The 26,700-nt window shown below is 50.4% G+C and overlaps 1 protein-coding gene across 1 annotated transcript; it reads right to left on the bottom strand.

The window, feature by feature from the left end:
* Nucleotides 1-814: 814 nt before the first annotated feature.
* On the bottom strand, nucleotides 815-22,887 carry BNIP5 (BCL2 interacting protein 5). The gene is made up of 12 exons (XM_073884791.1): nucleotides 22,709-22,887; nucleotides 14,996-15,639; nucleotides 13,471-13,590; nucleotides 11,877-11,941; nucleotides 11,360-11,600; nucleotides 10,206-10,337; nucleotides 9,281-9,342; nucleotides 8,757-8,997; nucleotides 7,754-7,885; nucleotides 6,786-6,850; nucleotides 5,065-5,328; nucleotides 815-3,045 (listed from the first exon to the last, which is right to left on the bottom strand). Exons 2-12 carry the CDS (start codon nucleotides 15,633-15,635, stop codon nucleotides 3,010-3,012), a joined length of 1,998 nt encoding a protein of 665 aa, XP_073740892.1. The 5' UTR covers nucleotides 15,636-15,639; nucleotides 22,709-22,887; the 3' UTR covers nucleotides 815-3,009.
* Between the last annotated feature and the right edge of the window lie 3,813 nt (nucleotides 22,888-26,700).

Genomic DNA, 26,700 nt, shown 5'->3' with positions numbered 1-26,700 from the left:
ATATTGGTTGAGTGAATGAACTAATGGATTAGACAGTTTGGGAAGGCATTAAAACAGGGGTTCTGGGAACTGGATCCTGGCCTGGTTCTGTTTGTAGGTGGCCACGTGACCTTGAACAAGGCACCTGCTCATTCTGAGCCCCAGCCTCCACGTCTATGAAGTGAGGTGCTGCCCTCTCCTGCCCCCCTCAGAGCATTACAGTGAGCCTCCAAGGTTTGGGAGCTGAGAGGTGGCTTGGAAAGAAGACAACCTATGTACTATGTACACCGGAGGGCCACCTTCCCCAGGGAGCCGCTGGAAGAACGCATGTGTTACCTGAGAGTCAAGAGAGGAGGTCTTTAATGCCTTTCAGCAGAGACCACATTCTCTGGACCAAAACCCAGACACTGTATTCTGTCCATTTTTATCCCGGTTCTGAGTGACAGTTTGGGCACCAAAATTAAGGACTTAATAAAACATGATGTAGAATCAAGACTGACCCAGATGTTCCTGGACATACCATTAACTGTCATCTTAACAGTCACAGAGTGGGAGAATGTCAGGTCCAGAGGCAAGAATCATGTCCCTGAAGGCCTCAGCCTGCGGGGAGCTGGACTAAAACCCAGGTCTCCTGATGCTCCGGGCACTCCATTACTGTCTCAATAAGTTGACATCCCAAGAAGGGGACACCTGGGAAGCAACCAGAGAGGGCCTCCAGGCGGGGACAGAGAGGCTGGCCCTCCCAGTCTCGAAGGTGCCAGACTGGCCCGGATGTGGCAGGTGGCCTCCCATCTTGCCACCACTGTGAATCATCCAGATGAGACCTTGGTGCAAGTCAATTTCTTTATTTGCTTAAATAACAGTACAAAAATGAGACTCAGATGCCAGCATCGGGGACTTATACCAAATACACATACAACTTAAAGAACATCATCCCAAATAAGAAACTATGTACAGAAGTTTCCTGACCCTCGTTTCAAAACTGATTCTGATCCTTTGCATTTGGGGGCTGTGTTCCCGAACACTAAAATAAATCCATAAATAGACCACTTCTCCCCCACTTCTTAGAATCAGCAATAAAACTAAATGACTTGTAGAATATGCTTTGTTGAACTTCCTAAAATTTTGCCTCAGGTTTGAGGCCGGTGCCAGCTAAGTGCCCAAGGCCTCTCTGCCCTTGGTTTCACCCCCTCTCCAGTCCTACCCCCCAGTGATCACCACGTTCAACATAGCAATACAGTGTCCAGCGAGGGTAATAAGAGTGAGTCTAGATTTTAACACTCTCTCCCCTTTGGCCATGTGTTCCATGCAATGTCCAATGGCTATGTTTATAGCCCTGTTGGGCATGCATGTAGATAACGGACATGTGGCAAACTGCCCATCTGAGCCAAGCTGTTCAAACTGTTCAGCTTTGTAGAAGGCAGAGCCTCTAACAGCCCACACCTCACCTTTGTACAAAAACAAAAAGGAGCCCCTTTCTCAGGACTCTTTACTGCCATCAGGTAGAAAACTGCTATCATAAATCTACATATCTACAACGTCTAGGAAGTAAATAGCACTTCCTGGGGTATGATGTTCTTGAGCAGTGCACACCCATACAACCATCCATGGCAATCCAGCTTAAAGCCCTTCCCTATTTCCTGCAAACTACCCAGATTGTAGCTGTAATAAGAACAACAACATACATGGACATGGCACTCTTCACATTCATTCTCTCACCGACTCTTGGCAAACCCCCATGAGACGGGTGAGATGCAAGGCATCAGCTTCACTTCTCTGGACATGGAATTATAGGACACAGGGTTGGAAGGATTCTGAGAGACCAGGGATCCCCAATCCATAGGTCTTCTCTGTCTGAGGCCTGCAGACTTCCTGACAGGTGTCTGTAAACCCATATGGACATTAAGCACTGTTGGCCAACTGAATAAATTACTTGTTGCACATGGATGCACATCTGGTTAAATGCATATGGGTATTCTGCTGAGAGAGTAAACAAAAATTTATTTTAATAAACTAGACTCAGAACACCTGGATGGCTCCGTCGGTTAGGTGTCTGCCTTCGGCTCAGGTCCATGATCCTGGGGTCCTGGGATCGAGTCCCACATCGTGCTCCTTGCTCAGCGGGAAGCCTGCTTCTTCCTCTGCCTGCCACTCCCCCTGCTTGTGCTCTCCCTCTCTCTGACAAATAAATAAATAAAATCTTAAAAAACAAAAACAAAAAGAAAGACTCATTTGCAATTGTCATCTAGAAAATGCCAGCCAGCCTTCCACGTGATAATAGGCATAGTTTTAGCCCCTACAGGTCAGGAAAATACATGATAGTAAAAAATAAGTGTACATAAGTCGGTACTAAAGTTAACCCCAGAATGTGAAGGCCTTGACCCCTGGTTCAATGCTCAGAACCAGTGCCTGTCAAGGTAGTGCCCCATTTCCTCCCTAGCCCCCAATTTAGAGAGAGAACTACGGGTTACACAATTCCAGTGGAGGACCAAGGCCTCCCAAGGAATGCCTGACAGAATCGCCTGGATCTCAGGAGCTCTCCCACTCATTCGTCTGGTCATTCATTCCTTCAGTGAGGACTTAAGGACTGCCTCCAGCTCCGTGGGGTGTATTTAGCCATTGAGTGAAAGCAACACCTCCCCCCTTTTAAAGAGACTTTAACATGATGGAGTCAGAAGAGGTCCGATGGGTCGTATACATAGTCTTGCCCAGAATCCAAGGTCTGGAGTGGAAGACAAGTCCAGGGTCTTGCAGCAAGTTGGGGCAGCTCAGCAGGTGGAGTTCTAGTCTCCTAACTCCCGGTGCGGTACTCTCCTTCCCCCAGCATGGCCTCTGCGTCCCGCTAAGTGGAAGAGGGATTCGTGTATCCCAGTCTCAGGAAGCCCACGATGGCGTACGTACGCAGATGGCCATCCATCCTTGTTTTCATTCATATCTGGGGAGGGTGTCATGAAGCATCCTCAGAGGGTCCTGCCTAAAGCTGCCAATTGTTTGAATAGTTCAAGGGAGCTTGAGTTTAAAGCATAGCTTTTAATCTGGACTTTGGATTTCAAGACTTGCGATGTTCTGGAAGGAGAAAAAAAACATAGGTTTTAGCCATAGCCCCAAATACTTGTGGGTCCCACTCTGATAACAACAGACTTCTAATTAACATATCAACACAGCACACTAGTTGTCCCCTCTGGGTCTGGACTAACTCAGCACCTCCTCTCTGCAGTGCTCTCCCGGTCCCTTCTCCCCATCTACAGCCTCTCCATCCTCAAAGGTCAAAATCTATGCTTGCCAGCCCCCTGGAAAGCTTCCAGGACCAATGGCTTCACTGGCCTCAGTTACCACTAATTTGGCATTTTACTGGTACTTAATTTCATCATCAGGAAACATTCTGTCTTTTCCTATAGCGGAACCATCCACAGGCCCTCACAGCACCTTGCACAGCAGGGCCCAGTGGAGGTTCTCAACACCTATTGGTCGAATGAGTGAGTGAGCGAATGAACAAATGGTTAGTAAAACCAGAAGATGGAGCTAGGGCTACTGAGGATGTCAGAGCTGTTGTTTCTATCAAAGTCTTTCACAAAGAATTTAGATCACTCCATAAGCTATTACCTAACCCATCCTAGAGGGCAAATTATCCATAATATCCCCATATCTGGGCAAAGATAATGAGGCTGAGGAAAGAGAGTTCGAAGGTCATAAGGAGTTGCCACCAGGAAAACAAGCCAACATAGAGCAGACCATCTGAATGACAAGATAGGAGTATTATGAAATCAGACCAGCTTTCTTGAAAGACACATCACATGACTTCGAAAGGTAATTCCAGGGAGGCAGAGTGTTTGCATGATGGTGACATCATTGTAATAAAGGCCTAGAGACCATCTGGATATCGAAGTTCTGTTTGTCCAATGCCAACAAACAGAATGCTTCCTCCCCTTTTTTTTAAAGATTTTTAAAATTTATTTGAGACAGAGAGAGAGAGCATGAGCAGGGGGAGCGACAGAGGGACAGGCAGACTCCCCATTGAGCAGAGCCTGATGCAGGGCTCTATCCCAGGATCCTGAGATCATGATCTGAGCCAAAGGCAGACACTTAACCAACTGAGCCACCCAGGCGCCCCAACACCGCTTCCTTCCTTTAATGTCACGTCTTCATTCGGTAGCTTCTGCACTAAAGATCTGGGTTAAAATGTCTATAGGCAGGTTACCTTAAGTGATTTTTGAAAAAGGCAGGGAACGCTGCTTATCAGAGTCCACCGGACAACATGAAAACTCAGACTTTAAAAAATCAGTGAGAAGTATTATTTCTAAAGGGACCATCTCAGAGCCTTAGGGGTTGGGGGGGTTATTAGGAAAAGCATGAAACCGATCAGAAGAGTGAGATCGATGGCAGGGAGAAGCTATTCTTAATCAAGCAACCAAGACAAGGTCAGTGAAGGACCGCCCCCCTCGGAAGCCTTCCAGAACCAACTGCCCACGGATCCTCCTCATCCACCTCAACCATCCCTCACTTGACACGTAATCTTACTTTACTTCGTCGTTTAAATTTTATGATGGTCTTGAATTTGGGAAGCCAACGAGCACAACCCATGAAACACAAGAGGGCAAGCTAGGGTAGCACCCGGTCCAATATTCCATACCGAAATCAAAAAGTGTGGAAATGCACATACAATCAGGGACCAGAGCCAAATAAAGCAGATGCTAAAGATCAAGGAAAGCCAGTGAGGGCTTTGGAAAAGAGAACAGTCACGTGGGTGTAGAATCATCTCATGGGGCCTCAGCAAGGAGATGGCATGTGAGCTAGCCCCCCAAAAGTCAAGAACTCAGCAGGGGAGGGGAGAGGCCAGTAAGGGCGATCCTGTTGGGATATTTTTTTTTTAAGATTTTATTTATTTATTTGAGAGAGAGAGAGCACGTGAGAGTGGGGAGGGTCAGAGAGAGAAGTAGACTCTCTGCTGAGCAGGGAGCCCGATGCGGGACTCGATCCTGGGACTCCAGGATCATGACCTGAGCCAAGGGCAGTCGTTTTAACCAACCGAGCCACCCAGGCGCCCAATCCTGTTGGGATCTTGAGCCTCTTGTCACTTGTTCTCACCTGCTGGGCCATCGGGCACAGGAAGTGGGTGTAGCTGTGTTGGCTATGGCCATAGCACAGGCCCATGAGGCTGAGGATGGCGTGGCTATTGTTGCCGGCAAATTTGTTAGATGAGCCAAAGGCAAAGTGGTAGGGTCTCTTGGTGAGGTTCCTGTCCAGCTCTGCAAGGTGGGCCTTCTGGCTCTGCAGGGTGGCTGCCAACTTCCTGAGGGAGGAGTCTGAGAGCTTGTGTAAAACCCTCTTAAAGCTGGGGTGTCGCCTGATCTGGAAGCAGAGACGGTGGCAGACCATCAGTGATGGTGGCAGGTAGCCTCCTCCCACCAGCTGCCCGCCGCCCCAGTCCAGCTCCATGCACCCAGGCTGGGTGCCTCCTTGTCCCTGGGATGAGCTCCCTTGTTAAATGCCTCCACTCCCTCCAGCCTCTCAGAATCTGTTCTGCGAGGTTCACCTCCAAGCAGCAGAACAACGTGGGGCGGGGGGAGGGAGGGGAAGGGGGGCGGGAAGCAGGTCTTTGTATAATGGATGCTCAAATAGCATTTACTAGCCATGTGACTTCTCCGAGCCTCAGTTTAGTCATGGGTAAAATGGCAGTAATAATGCCCCGCACCCACATGCAGAGTGGGATCTCATTAAGTGAGATCCTTTATGTAAAATATTCCATGCGGAGTAGATGTTGGATGAATTTCAGTTCCCACTCTAAGTCGCCTCTTCTTCATACCTAAATGTCCCTAGGTTGCGTTCCCCCGGAGACTAGGGCTCAGGTGCAGGTAGTTTAGGTGGTAAGAGATGCTACGAAACACGGATGGGGGAATGGAGCTCTGGGACAAGAATGGGAAGGCAGTCCACACACACTAGCTACTGAGCCTGGTCCTCACCGACCACTCCAGGAGCCCACACTTCCCAGAGTTATCCCTGCAAGGGGCAAGGGAGCTGAGGTATGTATACACCAGGTCCCAGGAGCCATGGGTGGAGGGCTGCTCCTCAGGAGGTGGGGGGTGATCATTCTGGCGTACGATGTGGGTGGTAAAATAGTTCCAGAGGCCAGTCCTCAGGCAAAAGGATGCAGGTGCTGCAGTGGGGAGCTGGGCCGGCGAGCACCATGGTGGTAAAGCAAGGCACTCACAATGCCTGCTATGCTCATGACCCATCTATGACCTGTGCTCATATCTGATACCTCATATGTGATCTGTGTTTGTCTCTCCAAGTAGACTGTGAGGTTTTCAAAGAGGCAATTTTCTGTTATAGGCTCTCTAGCAGGAGGGGAAAATCTAAAAGCTTGAGAGAATTGGAGACCATATTGATGCTGAAATGTGTGCCAAGACAGAGTGAAAAAGAAGCTAGCACAGGACAAGATCAGGGTGACTGGTGGGCCAGACTTGGGGTAGAAGGCTTCCAGGGAGGTCAGACATGAGCTGAACCTCAAGGGGGACTTGGATTGGGGGAAGTCCTGGCCGGCAGGGTGAGCTGCATGGGCATTATATTATTTTAAGCTAATATTTATGTCATCTGCTATGTGACTGGCATTTTCTATACGTACATTAAGCTTTGTCAAGTAGATATGTACCCCCATTTTGCAAAAGAGAAAACCGAGGCTCAGAGGGGTTTAGGGACGACGTGCCCAAGGCCACCTGGATGCAGAGATGGGGACTGAACTCAGGCCTCGGTTGTGAGGTGATGAGGTCCCCGGGGCCAGCCTTGGGGGGGGACTGAGCAGTCCTTACCTGCTCTCCCAACTGGTCATCCACTTCTTGGAGAAGGTCCACCAGCCCCTGAATGATCAGCTCCTCTAAGGAAAATAAAGAAAGATTCAGGGACTGTTGACAAGTGTTCTACAACAACACATCCTCCCATTACAGACGATATTTTGTCTCTACAACACAGCACATGGATTAGTTCTGAAGGGCGAAGAAAAATTCCCTGAAACTAGGGCTGAAGTATGAAAGCTTTATTTTGAGTTTGCTTTATAGAAATTGAAAGGATGTTGGCCAGTCAAGCCTCACCTCAGCTCCATTTAACAGATGGGGAAACTGAGACCTCCCAATGTCCCCTATCCAGGTTACAGAGTAGCATGGCCAGGCATGGAAGTTGGGACCAGGAGCAGCTAATCAGAAAGCAGGGAGGGGAAAGGACCACAGCCACAGATGCAACAAGAATGCACAGCTGGGGCTGTAAGCAGCCACATACACGTGGCTGCTCATACCAAGACCTAATTGCAAATATTCTGGGTGTTTGTGGTCCCTTTTTTATAAAGTGTTGGCAGCTTGAAATCAACCATGGTGGGAACACACCATAGAAATCTGCAAAATCTGCCCCATATCAGGGCTCCCCCACCAGGCTCACCCTCAGCCTCTTTCCCAGAACACCACTGGTTATGAGACCCAGGGCAAGCCGGGAGTTTTATACGAAACATTCAAGCAAACCAATGGGGTGAGGTGGAGTGAAGTGACATCCCACGGAATAGACAGCTGTCCTTTAGCGGAAGAGAACTCTCCACCTGCAACTCTGCCCCAGGAGCCCGAGTTGAGAGGCCAACCCTGCCTCCTCCCCACCCTGCTAGAGTCTCCTGGGGTGTTTGTCAGCAGCCTTCCCGGATCCTACTTGAATTCACCCTACGAGACCACGCAAATAGAAGCCCCACGGCAGCCGCCCCAGGAAAGGGCAGCCCAGGAGAGGGCAGGGTGGTACTGACTAGATTCGAACACTTCATCCGGCGGCAGTCCCTCCTCTGGCTTGTGGCCCCTGGTCTGGGGGGGCGCTTCTGAGGATCCAACAGGTGTCCCTTCTTCAGGCAAGGACTCCTGGAACTCAACATTGTCCAGATCTGAGGGCAGAAAGGAGGGGGTGTGAGTGTGTTTTGCCCCTGTCTCAAATCCACAGGCACATTACAGGGGGCCCAGGTGCCACCAAGAAGCTGCCCAAAGGCGCTGGCACCAGAGGGGTCCTGGTTTCCCAGGCTCCTCAGCAAGCCCCCAGACCTCCAGGGCCCGCCTCAAAGGAGCTCACAGTGCCTTCTTTACCCCTCCAGAAACCTCAGTCTTCTCTTCTGCCAGCAACCCCCTCTGCCTCCTCACAGTCTGGGAGGAAACGGCAGGCCCACCAACAGAGCCCACCCGATGAGCCCACTTTCCCTTTGCTCTGTGATGCTTTGCTGAGTCACTTCGCTTGTGTGAACCTCACTTAACATCTGCCAAATGGGAATAACAAGACTGACTTCACAGGTTGCAAGGGGGCTGAATGAGACAACACGTGTGAGAGGGGAACGCAGGAAGCACTCCGTCAATGTCAAGGGAATCACGGCGTACCTCACACGGCAGAGTAGTGAAAAAGCAGAGGCCCGGGCCATATCCTACTTCATCCAACCTGGGTCTCTGTGCTTTTCTATTAGCTTTCCGGTGAGTCTGATGCACTTCGCTGGTAAACCCATGCACGGCTCTCAAACTGCATTTTTAAAGTGTTTGTGCATTTATGTATGCGGGGAGGGAGGGCTTGAGTTGTGGGTGGTGGGTCCAGCTGGCGCCCAGCACCCAGCATCCACCGCTCTCCACAGCCCTCCCACACCTCCCCACCTTTCTCAGAGCAGAGAGCCGAAGTCAAGCCTGAGGCTGAGGCCACACAGCTGGCCAAGCCTGCCCTGGGGGATGCCTGGGACCAGAGGCGGCCTCTGTGACCATGGCAACGCTGGGCCTGCTCACCGAGGCTGCTGGAGGCAGAGGGCTGATGGCCCCCCATGCACAGGGGAAGAAAGCTGGGCCTCCTGTGCGGCCGGGACTCCGGGCTGGCAACACCTGCAGCCCACGCTCTCTTCCCTTCCTTGGAGCCGCATTTCTTATGAGAATAGGCTTTTCTGAAACTGGACTTTTTCTCATGGGATTTCCTTCTGCAGGGTGGGGATGTGTTTTCTATAGCCACCTCCGGTTCCTGGACTTGAAGCTGCTGTGGGGGAGAGGAGAGGAGTCAGGACCCCCAACCGTGAGGACATTGCAAGCGACCAGCACCCCCTGAAACAAACAGAGACCCCGCTGTGGACCAGAGGGCACGGCCTGGCCAGAACAAGTGTGGCCTGCAGCCATGGGGTTGGGGAGGCTTCGGGAAGGAACTGGAGCCTGGCTCTAGAAAGGGGGAGCATTGGGGGAGGGGCAGGGAAGTTCTTAGGCCAGGCAGGGGTGGGGGTGTCCATAGTGAGGGTTAGGATCTATGTGGGGAATGTCGGCCTCACCTTCTCTCCCCTCTGCTCCTCTGCACCCTGGAGTAGGGCAATGATCTTCTGGATGAATTCTTCTAAAAGAGAACAAAAGGGTGGCTTATACTTGAGTGTGGAGAAAAGCTTTTCTACAGTCAGTCCTCACTTCCTAAGGCCCAAGCAGCTCCCTGGGTGAATCTGCCAGGTCTCCAGGCTGCTAACCAGCTTGCCCTTGTCGGTTGTCCCAGGCCCAGCCATGGGGACGAGGGGGGTTACTCAGAAGTGGCCTGAGGGCAGAGCTGCTTCCCTGGGAATATAGCCACCTCTTCGTTGGTCAGGCAGCACCTACATGTGCCACGTTAAGTGTGAGGAAAATAATGCAGGCGCCTGCCTCCAGGAGAAGGGGTCTCGAGGCCATCTGGAAGGGCCTGGTCCCCACAAGTCCCCTGGCCCAGAACCTTCCTCGTCTTCCACTTAGAACAGGGGCCCTTCTCAATTCCCCTTCAAGGCACAGTTTCTGTGAGAAGCCAACAAGGCAGGATGGGGGATGTGGGCAAATTGGATCCAGATCTGGATCTGGAAGGATCTCCAGACACGCAGAACTGACAGTGATTCTATGGTTCCCGCCTCGGCTCTGCCAATGGTAAGGGAATAATAGTAACAGTGCCAGCAACCACCGTCTGCTGAACGTCACCCTTAGGGCCCCTACCCTCCCTCCCACCCTCTGGACTTCTCCTGAGGCCCTGTGCTCAAGCTGGACTCCGGAACCACCACAATAATAACAATAAAAGGCAGCTAACATTTAGTAGCTCTAAATAGTTTATTCACTGCGCTGAGTGCTCTGGACCTCGCTTGCTGAGCTCAGAGGAAGTCAAGGCCAGGTCACTGCCTCTCTCTGCACGGGGAGTGGTCAGGCCAGATGATTTCCAAGGGGCCTCTGAGAAAACGAGGGGATACTAACTGAATTCCACGGTTCTGTTCATCTGCAAGTCCTCTTCGGGTCCCTGGCTTCCTGCTTGGGCGGCAAGCTCGAAGGCACTTGGAGCCCCGCTCTCTGCAGACGGGGCCTCTTGGACATGGGGTTCCTCCGAACCTGAGAAGCGAGAAGAAATGGTGGGTGTGTTTCATTTGGGTGAAGGTGTTAACTAATGCACAGAAGTTAGCAGAGGTTCCAAGTTTCACTCCATGGCTAGAGTGCACAAAGGTCTTGCTGGGGCAGAGGTGAGTGGTGGGTCAGGGTCAAGGCTGTGATGTACTGGCCCAGACCTAGCTCCCTTATCCCTTTGCACTTCCTTACAACAGGCTTTCCTGGGCTTTGCCCTCCTCTCCTCCCTCCCCTCATAACTTCATCCTCCTCCAGCATCTCGGCCTGGAGAATAAAGGCCTGGTTCCATAGCATGAATTAAAGCAGCAGGGCCAGAATCTCCCTGCATGAGGGGAGATATCCTCCCCCTGTGGCCTGAAATTCCACCACTGCGGCTCTATATTTGGTGTGAAGCATTGCCCCTTCCCCTGGCCAGACCAAGTGGCTGGGCTAGGCTGTTCCTCCCTTCTACCCAGGATGATCCTTTCTTTCTAGCTCTGATTCCATCACTGGGGGCCATATGACCTTGAACACATTGTTTTACCTCCCTAAGCCTCAGTTCCCTCATCTGCAAAATGGGGATAACAATATGGCCACAAAAGTTGATCGAGTATAGATACACAGTACAGGAGTGTCTTATTTTACAGGTGAGAGATGGGGAATGATGTAGGAAGTCCAGCTCAGAGCCTAGGTGTCCTGCCTCCCAGGTTGAAGCTCCTTCCTACACATGCTACCCCCTGCCAGGGTAGGGAGGCTGGAGCTGTGGAGAGATGAGGTTGGCTAGGGGATTCCTCAACACAGTTTCTGCTGCGGGCTTACCTGGACTGCCTGCCTAGACAGTGAGGTTTCATTTGTGGAGGTGACCTGCTGGCATCCCTTTCTCCTCCCCACTACCCTCCCCAAACGGCTTGGGGCAGAGCAAAAGTCAGAACTGGGATGGCAGCCCTTAAAATGGCCAATTCCAACCCTGGAGAAGGTTCCAGAGCTGGAGGCAGCTGCGGTGTTGCTATGGTAACTCTGAGCCTGCTCACCGAGGCTGCTGGAGGTGGAGGGCTGATGGACCTCCCCACACAGGGGCAGAAAGTTGGGCCTCCTGAGTGGCCGGGACTCGGGGCTGGAAACACCGGCAGGCCCCGCTCTCTTAGGCTCCTCGGAGCCATGTTTCTTATGAGGAAAGGCTTTCTTGAGGCTAGACTTCTTCTCTTGGGATTTCTTCCTGACGGCTGGCACCGGGTTCTGTTGAACCACCTCTGGCCGAGGAGCTTGAAGCTGCTGTGGGAGAGATGAGAGAAACTGAGTCAGGCCCTAACCTTGAGGAGAGGGAAAAGCTCCCCAAGGAGCAACTGAAGAGCAACCAAGTGCTTCAAGGTGACCCCAGGTGAGGGAGGTGACAGAACCCAGAGCGAGGGAACACGGAAGCCTGGAAGGGCAGATGGGGTTTGAGCATGGAAGGGGAGGAGGAGAAGGGGGAGGGGGGGAGGGAGGGGGAGGGGAAGGGAAAGGAAACAGCAAGCCTCTGGGGGTCTACACAGACCAATTGCTCCTTACCTCCTCCTCCCACTGGTCTCCCACTCTTTGGAGAAATTCCACTATCATCCTGATGATGGTCTCCTCTGGAATAAAGTGAAATGCACCCAGTTAGTCTTTCTCCATGTACAGAGCCCTCTTTCTAATGACTGTCTTGGACTTCTGAGATCAACTTAGTCCTTCTGTATTAAGTGAAGGCGCTCTTAAAACAGCTCCTCAGGCCACAGAAGTGGGGAAAAGCACCATGTCCCAGGAGTTAGTCCTTCTGAGAGAGACTCGGGAGATCCAAAGGGAAAGGGGAGTTGGCCAAAGCATGAACTTTTATGCAGGCCATCACAGGTCAGTCCTTCAAGAGTTCAACCTGTACCCCACTATTTCCTTTGACCTTTACAGATTTGTAAATATCTGCTTTGGGTTCGGCAAGCTGTGTGACCTCGAGTACATCTCTTAACTTCTCTGGGCCTTCGTCTCTTTCCCTGTGAAGGGTGAATCATAATCCCGGTCCTGCTTCCCTCAGATGGCTATCAGGCCACCAAGGAGCTGTGCTTGGAAACACTGTGCGAGCCTAATGCTGATCTTCCCACCTGCAACATTCCAGTGGGGGAAATGGTGGAGACCCAGCCTAACTAAGGCAGAAGACCGAGGGACCCCAGCAGGCATGACACAGATGGCCTGCCATGTCGATGCCGCCACCAAATCTTTATGGAGAAACCACAAACAACATAAATGGTTTTCTTTGATACCCCATCGACTGATCCAAAGACAATGTGCCCAAAGTAGCCTCTGCTAGCTGCCAACTGACCAGTTTACACGAAAGAAGGTACAAACAAGACTCCCTGGTCCTGGGCTGTCTGCAGACTTTGTCACCCCCCCATACCCCTCCCTCACCCCGCTTTCATTTATAAAGTCCTGTTTGGCCTTTTTTCCTTGACTCAGCCTACCAGCTGATTTCCTCTGGTGTGAAAAAACAATTAGCATGTAAAACACACAGCGCGCAGACTAGCCCACTAAATGCCTTTTAGTTATTCTTCGACAGATGCATAGATGTTTTATTATCTTTTAAAATATGCCCATTCTTTATAGGGAATTAGCTTAATAAAGCATCACATTGACTTTATTAGGGGCAATGACAGTATTGTGGTTGTGCGTGAGACTGTACTCATTTCTGGAAGATGTGTGCTTCAGTATTTCAGGATGAAGGACCATTTTACTGAAAATGGCTCAGCAACAAAATTATACACACACATACACGTATGAGGCAAATATTGGCCTCCATCAACAATTGGGAGTATATGAGTGTACATAGAACTCTTCTACTCTTCCATATATTTAAAAACATATATAAATTCTATATTCCTCTATTCCAGCTTCCTTCTATGAATTTAAAAAGACTTAAAAAAAAGTCCCGTGCTCATTAATACATAAGGCAAGAACATTTGCCAGTGGCTTTTCTAATTCCTAAGATTAGGAATCTGTGAAACTCTAAAAAAAGTAAATGTGACTAGAAGCACCAGAAGGAGCAAGATCAGTACAGGCATTTTTGAGAGGGACCATCCAAGGTCTAAGCAGTCATCCAGCTGCAGGGAAAGAGGCTGCTAAGTAGACTCTGACTCACTGTCAAGGGTTTTGAGCTTCTCTTCCGGCCAGTGACCTGTGGCTTGAGAAGAAATCTCCGACGCTCCAGGACCCCTGTCCTCAATGAACAAGGACTGGTGGAGATCTGAACCTTCCCCACCTGGAAGAAAGATGAAAGTAAGTGTATGTGGCGGGGGGGGGGGGGGTGTCCGTGACATTCTTCTGACTTTGTCCATGAGCACAGTAAAACAACCCAGAACTCCCAGCAGGACGGGCCCTGTAGCCCTAGGCTTAACCAAAAAGATCGGCAACCTGCCAAGGTTTCCATTTGACAACAGGCTGCTTCAACCCAGGCATCCTTATCCTCATTAAAAACATGGTGAGTTTGGGCGCCTGGGTGGCTCAGTTGGTTACGTGACTGCCTTCAGCTCAGGTCATGATCCTGGAGTCCCGGGATCGAGTCCCGCATCGGGCTCCCTGCTCAGCGGGAAGCCTGCTTCTCCCTCTGACCCTCTTCCCTCTCGTGCTCTCTCTCTCTCACTCTCTCCCTCTCAAATAAATAAACAAAATCTAAAATAAATAAATAAATAAAATCTTAAAAAAAACCTTTAAAAAAATAAAAAATAAATAAAAAAATAAAAACAGGGTGAGTTTGAGGGCGCCTGGGTGGAGCGGTCGGTTGAGTGTCCGACTCTTGATTTCAGCTCAGGTCATGATCTCTGGGTCCTGGGATGGAGCTCCCTGTCGGCCTCTGCGCTCAGTGGGGAGTCTGCTTGAGATTCTCTCTCACTATTCCCGCCCCCTCGTGTGTGCTCTCTAAATAAATAAATAAATAAACAAACAAACAAATAAATAAAATCTTAAAAAAAAAAAAAAAACCCATGGTGAGTTTTGAGTGCTACAGGGCAAAGCTCTGTCTCGCTCCAGGTGCCTACAGGGCGTTCAACTCCAGGACCTAAGAGTCAGAAAAGAAAGGCACCTCGGGGACCAGCTTCTTTATTTGACAAATGAAGAACCAGAGGTCCTGGAGAGGGGCAGCAACTTGTAAATTTATTTCTGATACAGCTGAGCCTAGAACCAGCACGGGGCCCCCACCCACAGTCCTCGCTTCTGGATTAATGTCCAGGGGCTGGGCTTCCCTCCTCACCTCCCTCCTTGCCCTCCCATCCCCCCCGGGGCTGTGCTCCTTCAACTAGAATGCCTGACTGCAGCTACCATACATGCAGCACTTTCCCTGAGCCAGCTCCGGGCCACGGCTATTCCAGGAGGTAGCAATTGTTGTTCTCCCCATTTTATGGACAAAAAAAAAAAAAAAAAAAAAATTGAGGCTCAGAGAGGAAAGTCACCAGCCCCGGGTCACACAGCTAAGGAGTGGTGGAAATGGGGTTTGACCGCAGGCTCTCAGCCATGGTGCCGCTCTGCCTCAAAGAAATTTCACAGCGGAGCTGTCCCTGATGGTTGCCCCACCTTCCATGTCCCCTCTTTTGAGAGGTCTGAGGAGCCAGCTTAGAGTACCCTAGCCCTTGGGAGTGGGGCAGGGGGGTTACCAGGCACGGTCTGCTCACCCCTGGGTGCTGGGCCCAGGTCAGCCTCCTCGGGGCGTGGGGCAACCGCCATCTTGCACAGCCCTGTCTCTTGGCCTTCAGTCTCCTGATCTTGGGTCCCCTTGGTTTCCTCAGCAACGTGTTTCTTGTGACCATGTTTCTTGCGGCTGGCCTTCTTGTCGTGGGCTTTCTTCCTAGGAGCTGTGTCCCCTGGTGCCCCAGGGGCTTCTGCGGGCTTGGGGAGGCCCTCCTTCCCCTTTGCCTTCCGGCTGCCCTTTTCTTTGGGCTCCTCAGGGCCTGTCCTCAGAAGGAAGTTTATAAGGGTCTTCAGCCACCCCTGCTGGCCCCGCCTCTGGGCCTTGTCCTTCTTAGTGTCCTGCGGAGGCTTCTGGTCACTGGGGAGAAACTCCCTGGTCTCCTCCAGGCTGAGGGCTATGGCCGCGGTGCCCTGAGCCTCCACAGGCTGAGCTGGGCTCTGGGGACACCTGGTCCCATCGCTGGCCGTCCGGGGCAGCACCCGCCTGTAGGGGGAGGTGAGGATGGGCAGGGAGAGGCACTGGCAGTTCCATGACTCTGAGTCCTTCTTGGGGCCATGTGACCTGTCCAGAGACCTGGCTCTTCTCCCTGACAGAGGCTTCTTCGGTCCCCGCGGATGCTCCATGGCACTACGAACAAAGCAAACAGTTCCCTCAGAGGAGACCTACCGGAGACACTACAGTGGGCTACGGGTGCTGACCCACGCTCCGAGCCACCCTGCCCATTCGTGTGAGTGACGATCAACCCTCAAAGCTGTTGTCTCGTTTCAATTCCTCAACAGTCCCAGGAGGCAGGGCTATCCCCGTTTTCCAGAGGAGAAAACTAAACCATGGAGGCCATGCCCCAGATGTCACAGCTGGTCGGCAACTCCCCCAGGGTCCCCAGAAGGAGCATGGCCTTGCCAACACCTAGATTTTAGTCCATTGAGACTGACTGACTTCTGACCCCCAGAAACTGCAGGGTGATTAATTCATGTTGTTCCCAAACCTCTGAGTTTGTGGTATTTTGTTATAGCAGAGATAGGTAACTAATAGAGCTGGAGCCAGGGGCCAAGTCCTGCCCCTCGGGACTTTGGGCAGCTCAGGCACCACTGTCCTTGTCTGAAATACGCCTGCGACCCGCCTGTAAGGCTATTTCACAAGACAGTTCAGTAAGTGGCAACGCTGCTCCTCCAATCGCTTGGGCCAAGGACTTGAAGCTATCCCTGGCTCCTTGCTTTCTCTCGCTCCCCACATCTGAACCATCAGCAAAGACCGTTGGTTCCATAAAGCCTGCCCAGACCCCAACCCGTCTCCCCACCGCCTCCACCACCCCCTGGGTTGGTCTAGGCCCCAGCTCTGCTCACCTGGGCTCCTGCAATCGCCTCCCATCTGGTCCCCCTGCTCTGCTCTTGTCCTCCTCCCAGCTTCTCCCCTCAGCAGCCACGGGGACTCGCCCTAAGTTAGATCACGTCCCTCTCTTGCCTCCAACAGCTCCTCTTGCACTCAAAGTCAAAGTCATTAGAGTAGCCAACAAGGCCCTGTACAACCTGGTCCCATAACCCCTCTCACCACCTCTCATCACTCACTCCACTCACACAGCCCTGCTCACTGCCTCAGGGCCTTCACACGGATTGTTCCCTCTTTCTAGAACATTCTTATGGTCTGTTCCCTCACTTCCTTCATGGCTTTGCTCTAATGTCACCTTCCCAGAGAGGCCCTCCCTGCGCACCTCCCCCCCACCACCATGAGCACATCCTCTCCCCCTTTACTACGTCATGTTACGTAGGATCACACCTCTGTGTGTGTCATTGTTATCGTCTGGGTCTCTCTTCCTTCCCTCTGTTTTGCGAGGTCTTGTACCCTGAGCACCTAGCACTCCATAAGCCGTCATTTAATAAATGAATAAATGTACAACACAAATATTTAGTAAACTATACAGTACATAAGTTATCTTTGGGTGTGTAGTTAACATAAAGTAAACATATCTGGACCGGTCCCATCTTAGAACAGTGGGGGCCCTTCCCTGATACATCCAGAAGAAAGCAGCTGCCCATGGAAAAGATAACGGAAAGTATCATCTCCTCCTGGCAGCATTTTAAGCAGGCCAGGCTGTGAGCAACGCACCTAATTTGTGTGTCTTTAATCCAAAACTCCCGTGGCTTCCCAATTCTTCCAAAGTTGTTCAGAAACCCTTTGCCCTTTGGTGGAAGTTAAAAGAAAAATAAAATATGGTCTTGAATCCCAAATCTGAGCCCCCAGAGATTCCTATGGAGTTTAGATGCAGGGACTGCCTATTCTACTTTGTAATTATAGCCTTATTATGCATTTACTAAGTATTATTTAGTGTATTACATATTCATGAATTATGTATTTACATCATATGTCCTGTGTTTACCAACTAATTCATTACTTTATTTTTTTAAGATTTTATTTATCTTTTAATAAGATAAAGAGAGAGAGGCAGGCAGAGGGAGAGGGAGAAGCAGACTCCCCGCCAAGTAGGGCGCCCGATACGGGGCTCGATCCCAGGACCCTGGGATCATGACCTGAGCCGAAGGCAGATGCTTAACTGACCAAGCCACCCAGGTGCCCCTAATTCATTACTTTAAAATGTGCTCTATCACATGTCCAGCTTAGAGGCGCAAATAACAACCTATAATTGCAATTCCAGATGTGCGGGGATCCATGTGAATATGAAGAAAATACATAAAGAGAGAGAAGGCAGGCATGGGGAGATAGAGAGAGACTTGAAGGTGACTGTAACATTCAGGATGTCTTCCCTCCTTCAAGCACGGGTCTGGGGAGGAGGGACTGGGAAGGGTGGCCAGGGGCCCCAGGTACCAGCCGCACTGCTGGGCATCCACACATGGACAGTCTTGGAGGAAATGAGAAAAGGGGCTGGGGAGGAAGCAGGCAATTTGGAAGGCTTTATTTGTTGTCTAATGTTCTTTAAAAGGAACATCTGAGTTACACAAAAACTTTCGCACTCTGTGCCTGTACCTTAATGGAAATTAACAAATGCTCTCAAAAGCCTCGAAGCCTGCGGTCATGCTTTTGAAACGCGGTGTGGGATGGGATAAGCAGAAGAAATCATAGAAGAAATACTTCCTTTCTTCTCATTTATGTCTTTCAACAATGTTCAATAAGCACCCACCAAGTACCAGAATTATGCTCAGTGTTAGGGATACAATCAACGAGATGCAGGTTGTGCCCTCGGAGAGAATGCTCTGGTCTTCTTCAGTGGGCCCCACAGGAAGTGGTGGTGACAGTAATGGCCTATTCCCCGAGAGCTGCTCTCTCTTTAGCAGCACACGGTCTTAAGATAAATTTAGGTTGAAGGTCTATTTAATTTAAGATCCAAGCAAGCTGAGCCAGAAATATTTACTGAGTAGTGTCAGGGTTCTCTCTGATTTTTCCGTATATTCCTGTGGTCAGGGCCCATTGGATGGGGTTGGCCGAGAGGCTGTTCGATAACAAAACCACCGAACCAGCAGAACACAACAGAACACCCTTGTTTGGCTCAGCCCCTCTTCTTCCTGCGCTAACTTGGCTCCAGCGGCTGGGGGAGCGGGGGGGGGGGTTGGAAATCACAGAAAGGGTCAGAGCATCCTTCCCAGCTAATGGGACAAGAGTTGCAGTAATCTGTTTAAAAGCTGTCATTGCTATGGAAACGGTTTCCACCATCGCTAATGGTCGCAGTGTCCTCCTACTGCATTCGAAGGACATGCTGCTACTTCTCATCAGAGCATCAGTACAATTCCACCAGGCAATGGTGTCCTTCTTGATGTTTTCTCAAGGAAACTGCCTTGATGTGACCACCCTTTCCCCAGAACAACAATGCCCTGAGCCTGGAGGGAGGCGAGGAACGCAGCCCCAGAAGCTGGCTGGGAGAGGCCTTTCTGAGTGTTTCTCCAGAGGGGAGAGACTCCAGGATCTCCCAAGGCCTCCTCATTCCAAATCCAGGGACCTCATCTTCCCTGAAGGGGCTATAGCATTCGATACGGTGTTCACATGGTCACCCTGCTTCCTTGCCACTCTTTCCTCCCTGGGTGGCCATGACCCAGCTCAACCCGGCTTCCTCCCACCTCTCTGACCACAGCTTCTCCTCTGTGATGCTCCAAAGATCCTGTCTGCCAACACTAGCACAGAGTGGGGAGAGTGTGGCTGGCCCAGGAGGCCAAGCCCAGCCACCCCCTGGAGACACCCCGGAAGAGCCTCCCTTTGGCCAACGTGTCCTCAGATTTTTAAAGTCTCTAAGCCCTGATTGTGTTTTCTCTCTCTCTCTCTCTCTCACTCACACACACACACACCACACCCCAAATTCTATGTGTGCTGAAGTTAAATCTTTCCAGAATTTCTAATTGTAAAATTCTGCCTGTCTAGAATTCAGCAAAACAAGACTTTCTCTTTCCTTCCTCCTTTTTTCCATGTTCCGTGCTCTGCCTGGGGGTCCACCCACACTGGGCCTGGCGGGGAACTCCACCCTGTCCTGGATATACATCCAGACCAGAAACCCCGAGACAGCAGCAAACCTTTACTGCAGGGAACCCCAGCTGCTCTTGTAAACTCGTTTATGGCCCTGGTAGAAAGCAGACTTCGGAACAAAGTCCCAGCCTGCTCCAAAACCCCCAAGTGAGGTGCAGATCACAGGACTTCTGATAAGACGTGATCCAGGCCAGTGACGTGTTCACAACAACAAGTCACCAAAGAAAGTCTGCAGAGCTGACCTTGAGTGACTAAGGAGCAGCAAGTTTGCCAACTTCTCAGCGTGCTGCCATTTTTGTTTTATTGTCTGAATGATACCTCATCTGTACACTACTGGATCATTCATTCCTCCGGCTCCATTACTGTGTAACTGCCAGTTCACAGAGAGATTCTGGGGCTCCCCTTCTCCCCCACCCTGTGCTTCACACAATAGATAGTCAACAAATAGGGGCGCTCGGAGGGAACGTGTGCGTGGTGCCCACGTAGGGGCCCAGGGTCAACACCCAACAGACACTCATTGCCATTGGCTGAACGTTTGTGCCCCACCCCCCGAAGTTCATATATTAAATTCTCACCTCACTATCAGGAAGTGAGGTCTTTGGGAGGTGATTAGGTCATTAGAGCAGAGCCCTCATGAAAGGGGCTCCCTCACCCCTTCTACCATGTAAGGGCACACTGGGAAGGTGACCATCCATAGCGGCCCTCACAAGACACCAAATCGGCTGGCGCCTTGTTCTTGAGCTTCAGCCTCCAGAACTGTGAGAAATAAAGGTCTGTTGTTTAAGACGCCCAGTCTGGGGGCCACGGCAGCCCGAATGGGCTCACACATTCACGGGTCACAGAAACATACTCTAACACACACAAACCTATGTGGATTCATAACACCGTGTTGATTTTTCTTAAATCAAATGCAAGGGAATAACTGAGTCTACTTGCCCCCACACCACCACCACCACTGCCCACCCCCAAGTTAAGAGAACGGACCTGAGCCTGCCTGGTTCCCAGCTGGGTCCACCCTGCCTGGGCAGTTCTCAGCGTTTGCAGAACAAAGAAGCAATACACAGATATGTGCAAATTCAACCAGTCACCTGTACACTGCCACAGAGCATCCAGAATGCCCTTTGAATCGGGCCCAGATTCAAAGGCACAGTCCCATGACTCCGACAGGCTGGTGGTGGGAAACGGAATCTCTGAACAGTTGAGAGATTTGCCTGGGTGCCTGCAGCCGAGAAGCATAGTGAGTTGGGGCTTGAATCTATCTCCCTGAATTCTAAATCCTTCCTTCTCTCTCCTACACCAAGTGGCCTTCCGTAAATGTAAACACACACACACACACACACACACATACACATACACATACATACACACGTGCTTGGTATAGACGCCTGTGCCCCAGAGGCAAAGACTGTAAACACCAGGAGGGGCTCACAGACCCCTGAACTAGAACCAGTCAGGAGGCTGGAGGGTCAAGGGCTGCACCGTGAGGTCACGCTTGCCTCTCACTGACATAGGCAGCCCCCAGACACTCCAAACTCTTGGCATGGGAACTGTGTCCGTCCAAGTTCAAAGCCTTCAACCGGGGCTCCCACAGTGATGTAGGTCCCATCCGAAGCTCACATGCCCCCCACATGCAGTGTAGTGAGGGGTCTCCTTGGGGAAGACCCTCCAGCCCCACTGGCCAGACTTGAGTGGAGGGCGAGCCTGTCATCTTTTCTTTCAACCCTAGACCTGTCTTCCTGTGCCCACCTCTCAGGTGTTAGATGGTAACAATTCAAGGTGTTTCTTCTCCTTTCTGGGGTTCCTCATAGGTTCCAGGAGCCAGAGGGACCGGAGAAGGATCTAGCTCTACCTCTTGTATAGGACTCCTTTAGGCCACATTCCTGGCAGGGAGACTTGCAACCCATATTGGAACACTCCCTGCAGTGGGAACTCACCACCCTCCAAGGCAGAGCTTTCCGCTGTCAGCCAGCCTGTATTTTGAGGGAAGTCCTCCTTAGACTGAGCTGAGGTCACCAGTGGCAGCCCTTCACACCTGAGGGGAGGCCACGTCACCCTTTGAATCTTCTCTGTCTCCGTCCATCACCCCGATCACCCCAGTCACCTCAAATCACATGGTTTCTGACCTGTCCCCCTCCTGGGAACCCTTCCCTGGGTATTCACCTGCTGGTCCTTGTCCACTTCAAAACGTGAGACCTAGGCCCAGACAGGGGCTCCAACCAGGGCCCAACCCCGGCAGAGCCTGATGGGATCTTTGTATGAAGCCTCCGACCACAGAGCATCTGAGCAGCCACATGGCACCGTTGGAGGTGCCAGCTCTGTGTAAAGAGGTGGACTTTAACCATCTGCCTGCTCCTTATCGTCACCGCCAAACACACTGATGCCTGGTGACTATTTGCCAAAAGGTTGGGCACTGGCATCTCTTGAGGATCTTTCAAAACCCAAAAGAAAGAAGTACCTAATGGTGGAACTTCAGGCACTATGATACAGCAGTGGGGCAGACTTGGGGCAGGGGTAGTGGGGTCATCATTCCCAAAGCTGGAAAACTCCTACGATAACCACCACCACCCTCGACCCAACACGAGACTGTGCTCTGCTGACGCCCCATCCCGTCCCCACCCCATCGTGTCGTCTATCCAGGACCACAGGCAATGCAATGCTATCATCCCCCCTCAAATCGCTGTCAGAACAGCAGGCCACCATAGCTCTTCCATAAGATCTCCCTGGCCTTGGACTAACTTTCAAGAACTTTAAACTGATAGAAATTGAATCGAGCCATGGGTAATAACAATACCTCCTGTTTATGTCAGGTTTCCCTTTACTATGTACTTTCACATAAAGTCTCTAACTTGACCTCTACAACATTCAATAGGGAAACGAGCCAGAGAGGTGGGTAATGCTGCTCCCATTCTAGATGAGGAAACTGAGGCCCAAGAATGGGAACTTCCTCATTCAGGGTTGCTGGGCTAGTAAATGGCAGGCCTGGGACTTAAACTCAGCGCTTGTAAGTTCAAGTTAGTTCAGAGCTCTTTGCGTGATGCCGTTGGAGATTACTTCACTGAAGTCTGCTCTGTCTTTCTAGAGTTGAAGAAACTGAGGCCTAGGGAAAGCCCAACAAGCTAGAAGCAGAATTGGGGTTCGACTCAGAGTTTGAGTCCTGGGTCTGCCCCTACTTTCAGGACCCCAAGATACCCGCTACTCCAGCCCCCTAAGGAGAGAGTATTGTTCAACTAACCTCAGACCACAGAAGTCCCTGCTGTCACAGAACACCCTTGGCCAGGACCTCCAGATCAGGGGCTCTGCGTCGGGAACCCCCGCAGTGTCTGGGTACCACTTCCTGTCGGCTGGAAGTTGGACCGAGGGGGTAATCCCTCTAGCTCGCCCAGGGAGAAGATGTTGCTATTGCTGCTGCCAGTTTCCAGAGTCTCAGAAGACATTTGGTCATGGTCACATTTATATCGAAACTCCCAGGAGCTGAGCTCATGGGCGGCCAATCCAGAGAGCCTAGGGTCAACATTTGCGGGTTATGGCCTTGCCCCGTCCTATCACAAGGCTGCTTCCTGCTCCTCCAGCAATAGGAGGCTTACCTCAGCTACCTGGGGGAAAAAAAAAAAAACAGTTTCATTTGACAACTTCCCTATTACATCCAAACAGCAAGAAGAAACCAATACCAGAAAACAACCTTGGACCTGGCTGGAGGAAAGCCAGTCCATGGAAGAGAAAAGAAGTCCTTATGGCAAAAGCAGGTGGGGGGAGGGGGAAGAAGGAGGCGTTTTATCACCTTCACCTTCAGCTCTCCCCGAAGAGGGAAAGCTCTGAAAAGAAAGGTCATTGAATGCAACACATATATTCCTTGAGTTGGAGGAAAAACTCAGAAGGAGGATGATGAGGAACATGTTTTCCAAATCCCACTACCCTTGGAGAGGGTCGCCATGAATCTTGACAGAACATTCAAAGAAGTCTTAAAAATTCTAAAAATTTTTCACTTTCTGTAATGCCTGAGATTTTTTAGAGAGCTGATACATGTTTATAACCAAAAGAGAAGAACCAGTTTTATTGAAACAAAAACGAAATCCAATATTAAACAAAATCCAATTTTGTTTAATATACGCGGGGAGGCTTTGCAAAGTAAATATTGACAGCTCTGGAGGCACCCAGACCTGGAACCATATGCCAGCTGTGTGACCTCTGGCAGGGGACACAATGTCTCTGAGTTTGTTTCTCATTCAAAAACTAAGTAGTCACCTTAGAGGATGACTGTAGGGCTAAATGGGATAATGTTCCTAAGGAAAAGAAGAAAACATACTGAGTACCAAGTCCTTTTCTCCACCCTTTCTTTTTTTAGATTTTATTTATTTATTAGAGAGAGATAGAGGGCAGGAGAGAGCATGAGCAAGGGGAGCAGCAGAGGGAGAGGGAGAAGCAAGCATCCCCCTGAGCAGGGAGCCTGGTTTTGATCCCAGGACTCCAAGATCATACCTGAGCTGAAGGCAGACACTTAACCAACTGAGCCACCCAGGCGCCCCTCCATCCTTTCTGTGTATTAAGAATGCCTAGCACCTGGAAGTGCTCAATAAAGGGCCAATATTTTACTATTGGTAGCATGGTTACGAATGTTTTATTCATTCTGCCAGCAAATAGGTTTGGGATCCAGCTATGTGCTGGGCTCTGTCTCAACATTGAATTTAGAGGACTGATTAGCCCAAGAGCTGACCCAGGCTTCAGATAAGCGTTAAGTTATGTCCTCCTCCCTCCAATTTTTTCTTTTCTTTTGTTTAATGAAACTTTATTTAATTTAATTTTATTATGTTACATTAGCCACCGTACAATACATCACTTGTTTTTGAAGTAGTGTTCCATGATTCATTGTTTTTGTTTAACACCCAGTGATCCATGCAGTACCTGCCCTTCTTAATACCCATGACCGGGCTAACCCATCCCCCCTCCCCCCTCCTCTCTAGAACCCTCAGTTTGTTTCTCGGAGTCCATCATCTCTCATGGTTCCGATTTCCCCCTCCTTCATTTTCCCCTTCCTTCTCCTAATGTCCTCCACGTATTCCTTACATTCCACAAATAAGTGAAACCATATGATAATTGACTTTCTCTGTTTATTTCACTTAGCATAATCTCCTCCAGTCCCATCCATGTTGATGCAAAAGTTGGGTATTCATCCTTTCTGATGGCTGAGTAATATTCCATTGTATAGATGGACCACATCTTCTTTTCTTAGCCAGGTCCTCCTGCAGCATGCCTCCTGCGTGCTCTTTCTCATTCAGCCCCGCCCAGCCCTCATAGCGTTTCCAGTGTAGCTGGGAAGAGAGACACACAAAAGCATCATACAACCAGGTGGGAGGGAGTGGGGAGTATTGTTTCATGGGTACAAAGTGTCGGTTTGGGTAGAGGAAAGAGATCTAGAGATGGCTGTTAGACTGGTTGTACAACAAAGTGAATGTACTTAATGCCACTGGGCTGTAGACTTTAAAAATGGTTCAAATGGTAAATTTCATATTAGGTATATTTTACCACAACTGAAAAAAAAAAAGCAGATGGAAGAACAGGGGCAGAGCCAAGGGGGCATCGTCCGCGAACCTCCCCTGTGAGCCCATAGTCCATGCACGGGTACATACAGTCCCGGGATCCCATAGGAGGGAGAGCCATCCTGGGGCCATTATGGGCATTGGCACCTTCTCTAGTCAGCCAGAGGGGCAACCTAGCCCTGGCCCTCTGCCCGTCAAAGACCAAGCCTCATGCAGGGATCTGGAGGGCTTGGTCTATTAAAGGCTGACTCTTGGTGTTGGCTCAGTTCATGATCTCGGGGTTATGGGATCGAGCCCTGGCAGGCAGTCTGCTTCTCCCTCTCCCTCTGCTCCTCCCCCAGCTCATGCTCGCGCACGCTCTCTCTCTCTCTAAAATAAATAAATAAAATCTTTTTTTTTTAAGTGCTAATTATTTCAAGACAGAGACAGCAGAGCATGAAACCAATCACAGGCCTTTCTGAGTGCCAGTCACACGGCCATGGAGGGGACTCTGGTGGGAACAGTTCCCAGTCAGTGCTGTGATGAAAGAGGACAGAGCGACAGAGGGGGGGAAGTGAGACAGAATATTTTTTGGAAAGTTTCATTTAAGTATCACATGCAGAAAAGTGCACCATTCATAAACATACAGAATTTTCACAAAGAGGAAATTGAGGTGTGGAACCAGCACCTAAATCAAGAAGCAGAATCCCAGCAGCCTGGAAGCCTTCCTTGTGCTTCTCATGGGTACCCCAATCAGGACTTCTAATGGCTTAGGTTATTTTGCCCATTTGGGGGCTTTATATAAATGGGACCAGGGTGTATGTTTTCTTCCACGGCTGGCTTTTTTCTCTTTCACGTGTCAGCCATACTGTGGCCTGTAGTGTCGTTGTAGATTCTCTGAAAGACAATGCCAAGTGTCAGAGAGGATGTGGGGGGCCCAGAACTCTCCTAAGCTTCTGGAGGGAGTGGAAACTGGGTGCAGCCCCTTTGGGAAAATTGAGTGGCGTTGTCTACTAAAGCTGAGCAGACACCCACCCTCTGACCCGGCACTTGCATTCCTAGATACAAACACAACAGAAATGCGTGCACCCGCTCCCCCAAAGCAACATTTACAAAAGGGCTTCTATCAGCACTATTTGGAATAGCCCCAAACTCAAAAACTTGCAAAAACAGGGGCATATTCACAAAATGGAGAATTTTTTTTTTCTCCCTGAGAGTCTGTATATTTGTTTGTTTAGAAAGACCATAGGGGCGCCTGGGTGGCTCTGTCATTAAGCGGCTGCCTTTGGCTCAGATCATGATCCCAGGGTCCTGGGATCGAGCCCTGCAAGCCCTGCATCGGGCTCCCTGCTCCGCGGGGAAGCCTGCTTCTCCCTCTCCCACTCCCCCTGCTTGTGTTCCCTCTCTTGCTGTCTCTCTCTCTGTCAAATAAATAAATAAAATCTTTAAAAAAAAAAAGAAAGAAAGACCATTTAGCTTCTTGGGTGGCCTGCGCAGGCAACACAGGGACACAGAAGATAAACTTGGTCTTGAGGGAAAATGAAGGTATCAAATGAAGAGAGGTGGGTGGAAGGGAGTGCTCCAGTCTCAGGAGCCAGGGGCGGGGCAGTTCTGAGTGATGTATTTAACAGAAGAATTTTTCCAAGAGACACTGGAGAATCTTTCTGAGGTTGGAACCCCCATTCCCAGAAATCTAACCGCCATCCCACTG

Source organism: Callorhinus ursinus, unplaced genomic scaffold (assembly GCF_003265705.2).
Source record: "Callorhinus ursinus isolate GAN/ISIS: 27379988/994484 unplaced genomic scaffold, GSC_fseal_2.0 scaffold59, whole genome shotgun sequence".
NCBI classification, from domain to species: domain Eukaryota; kingdom Metazoa; phylum Chordata; class Mammalia; order Carnivora; family Otariidae; genus Callorhinus; species Callorhinus ursinus.
The sequence above is the reverse complement of the archived record's forward strand: the minus strand, read 5'-3'. Positions and strand labels throughout refer to the sequence as shown.

Excerpts from the sequence above, each read along its gene's own strand:
- BNIP5 (XM_073884791.1), bottom strand. The coding sequence starts at position 15,635 with ATGGAGCATCCGCGGGGACCGAAGAAGCCTCTGTCAGGGAGAAGAGCC. Across the intron at positions 9,343-10,205 it reads GAACAGAACCGTGGAATTCA|AAGAATTCATCCAGAAGATC; the intron begins GTTAGTATCCCC and ends GTTCTCTTTTAG. Across the intron at positions 5,329-6,785 it reads ATGACCAGTTGGGAGAGCAG|ATCAGGCGACACCCCAGCTT; the intron begins GTAAGGACTGCT and ends CTCTGCTTCCAG.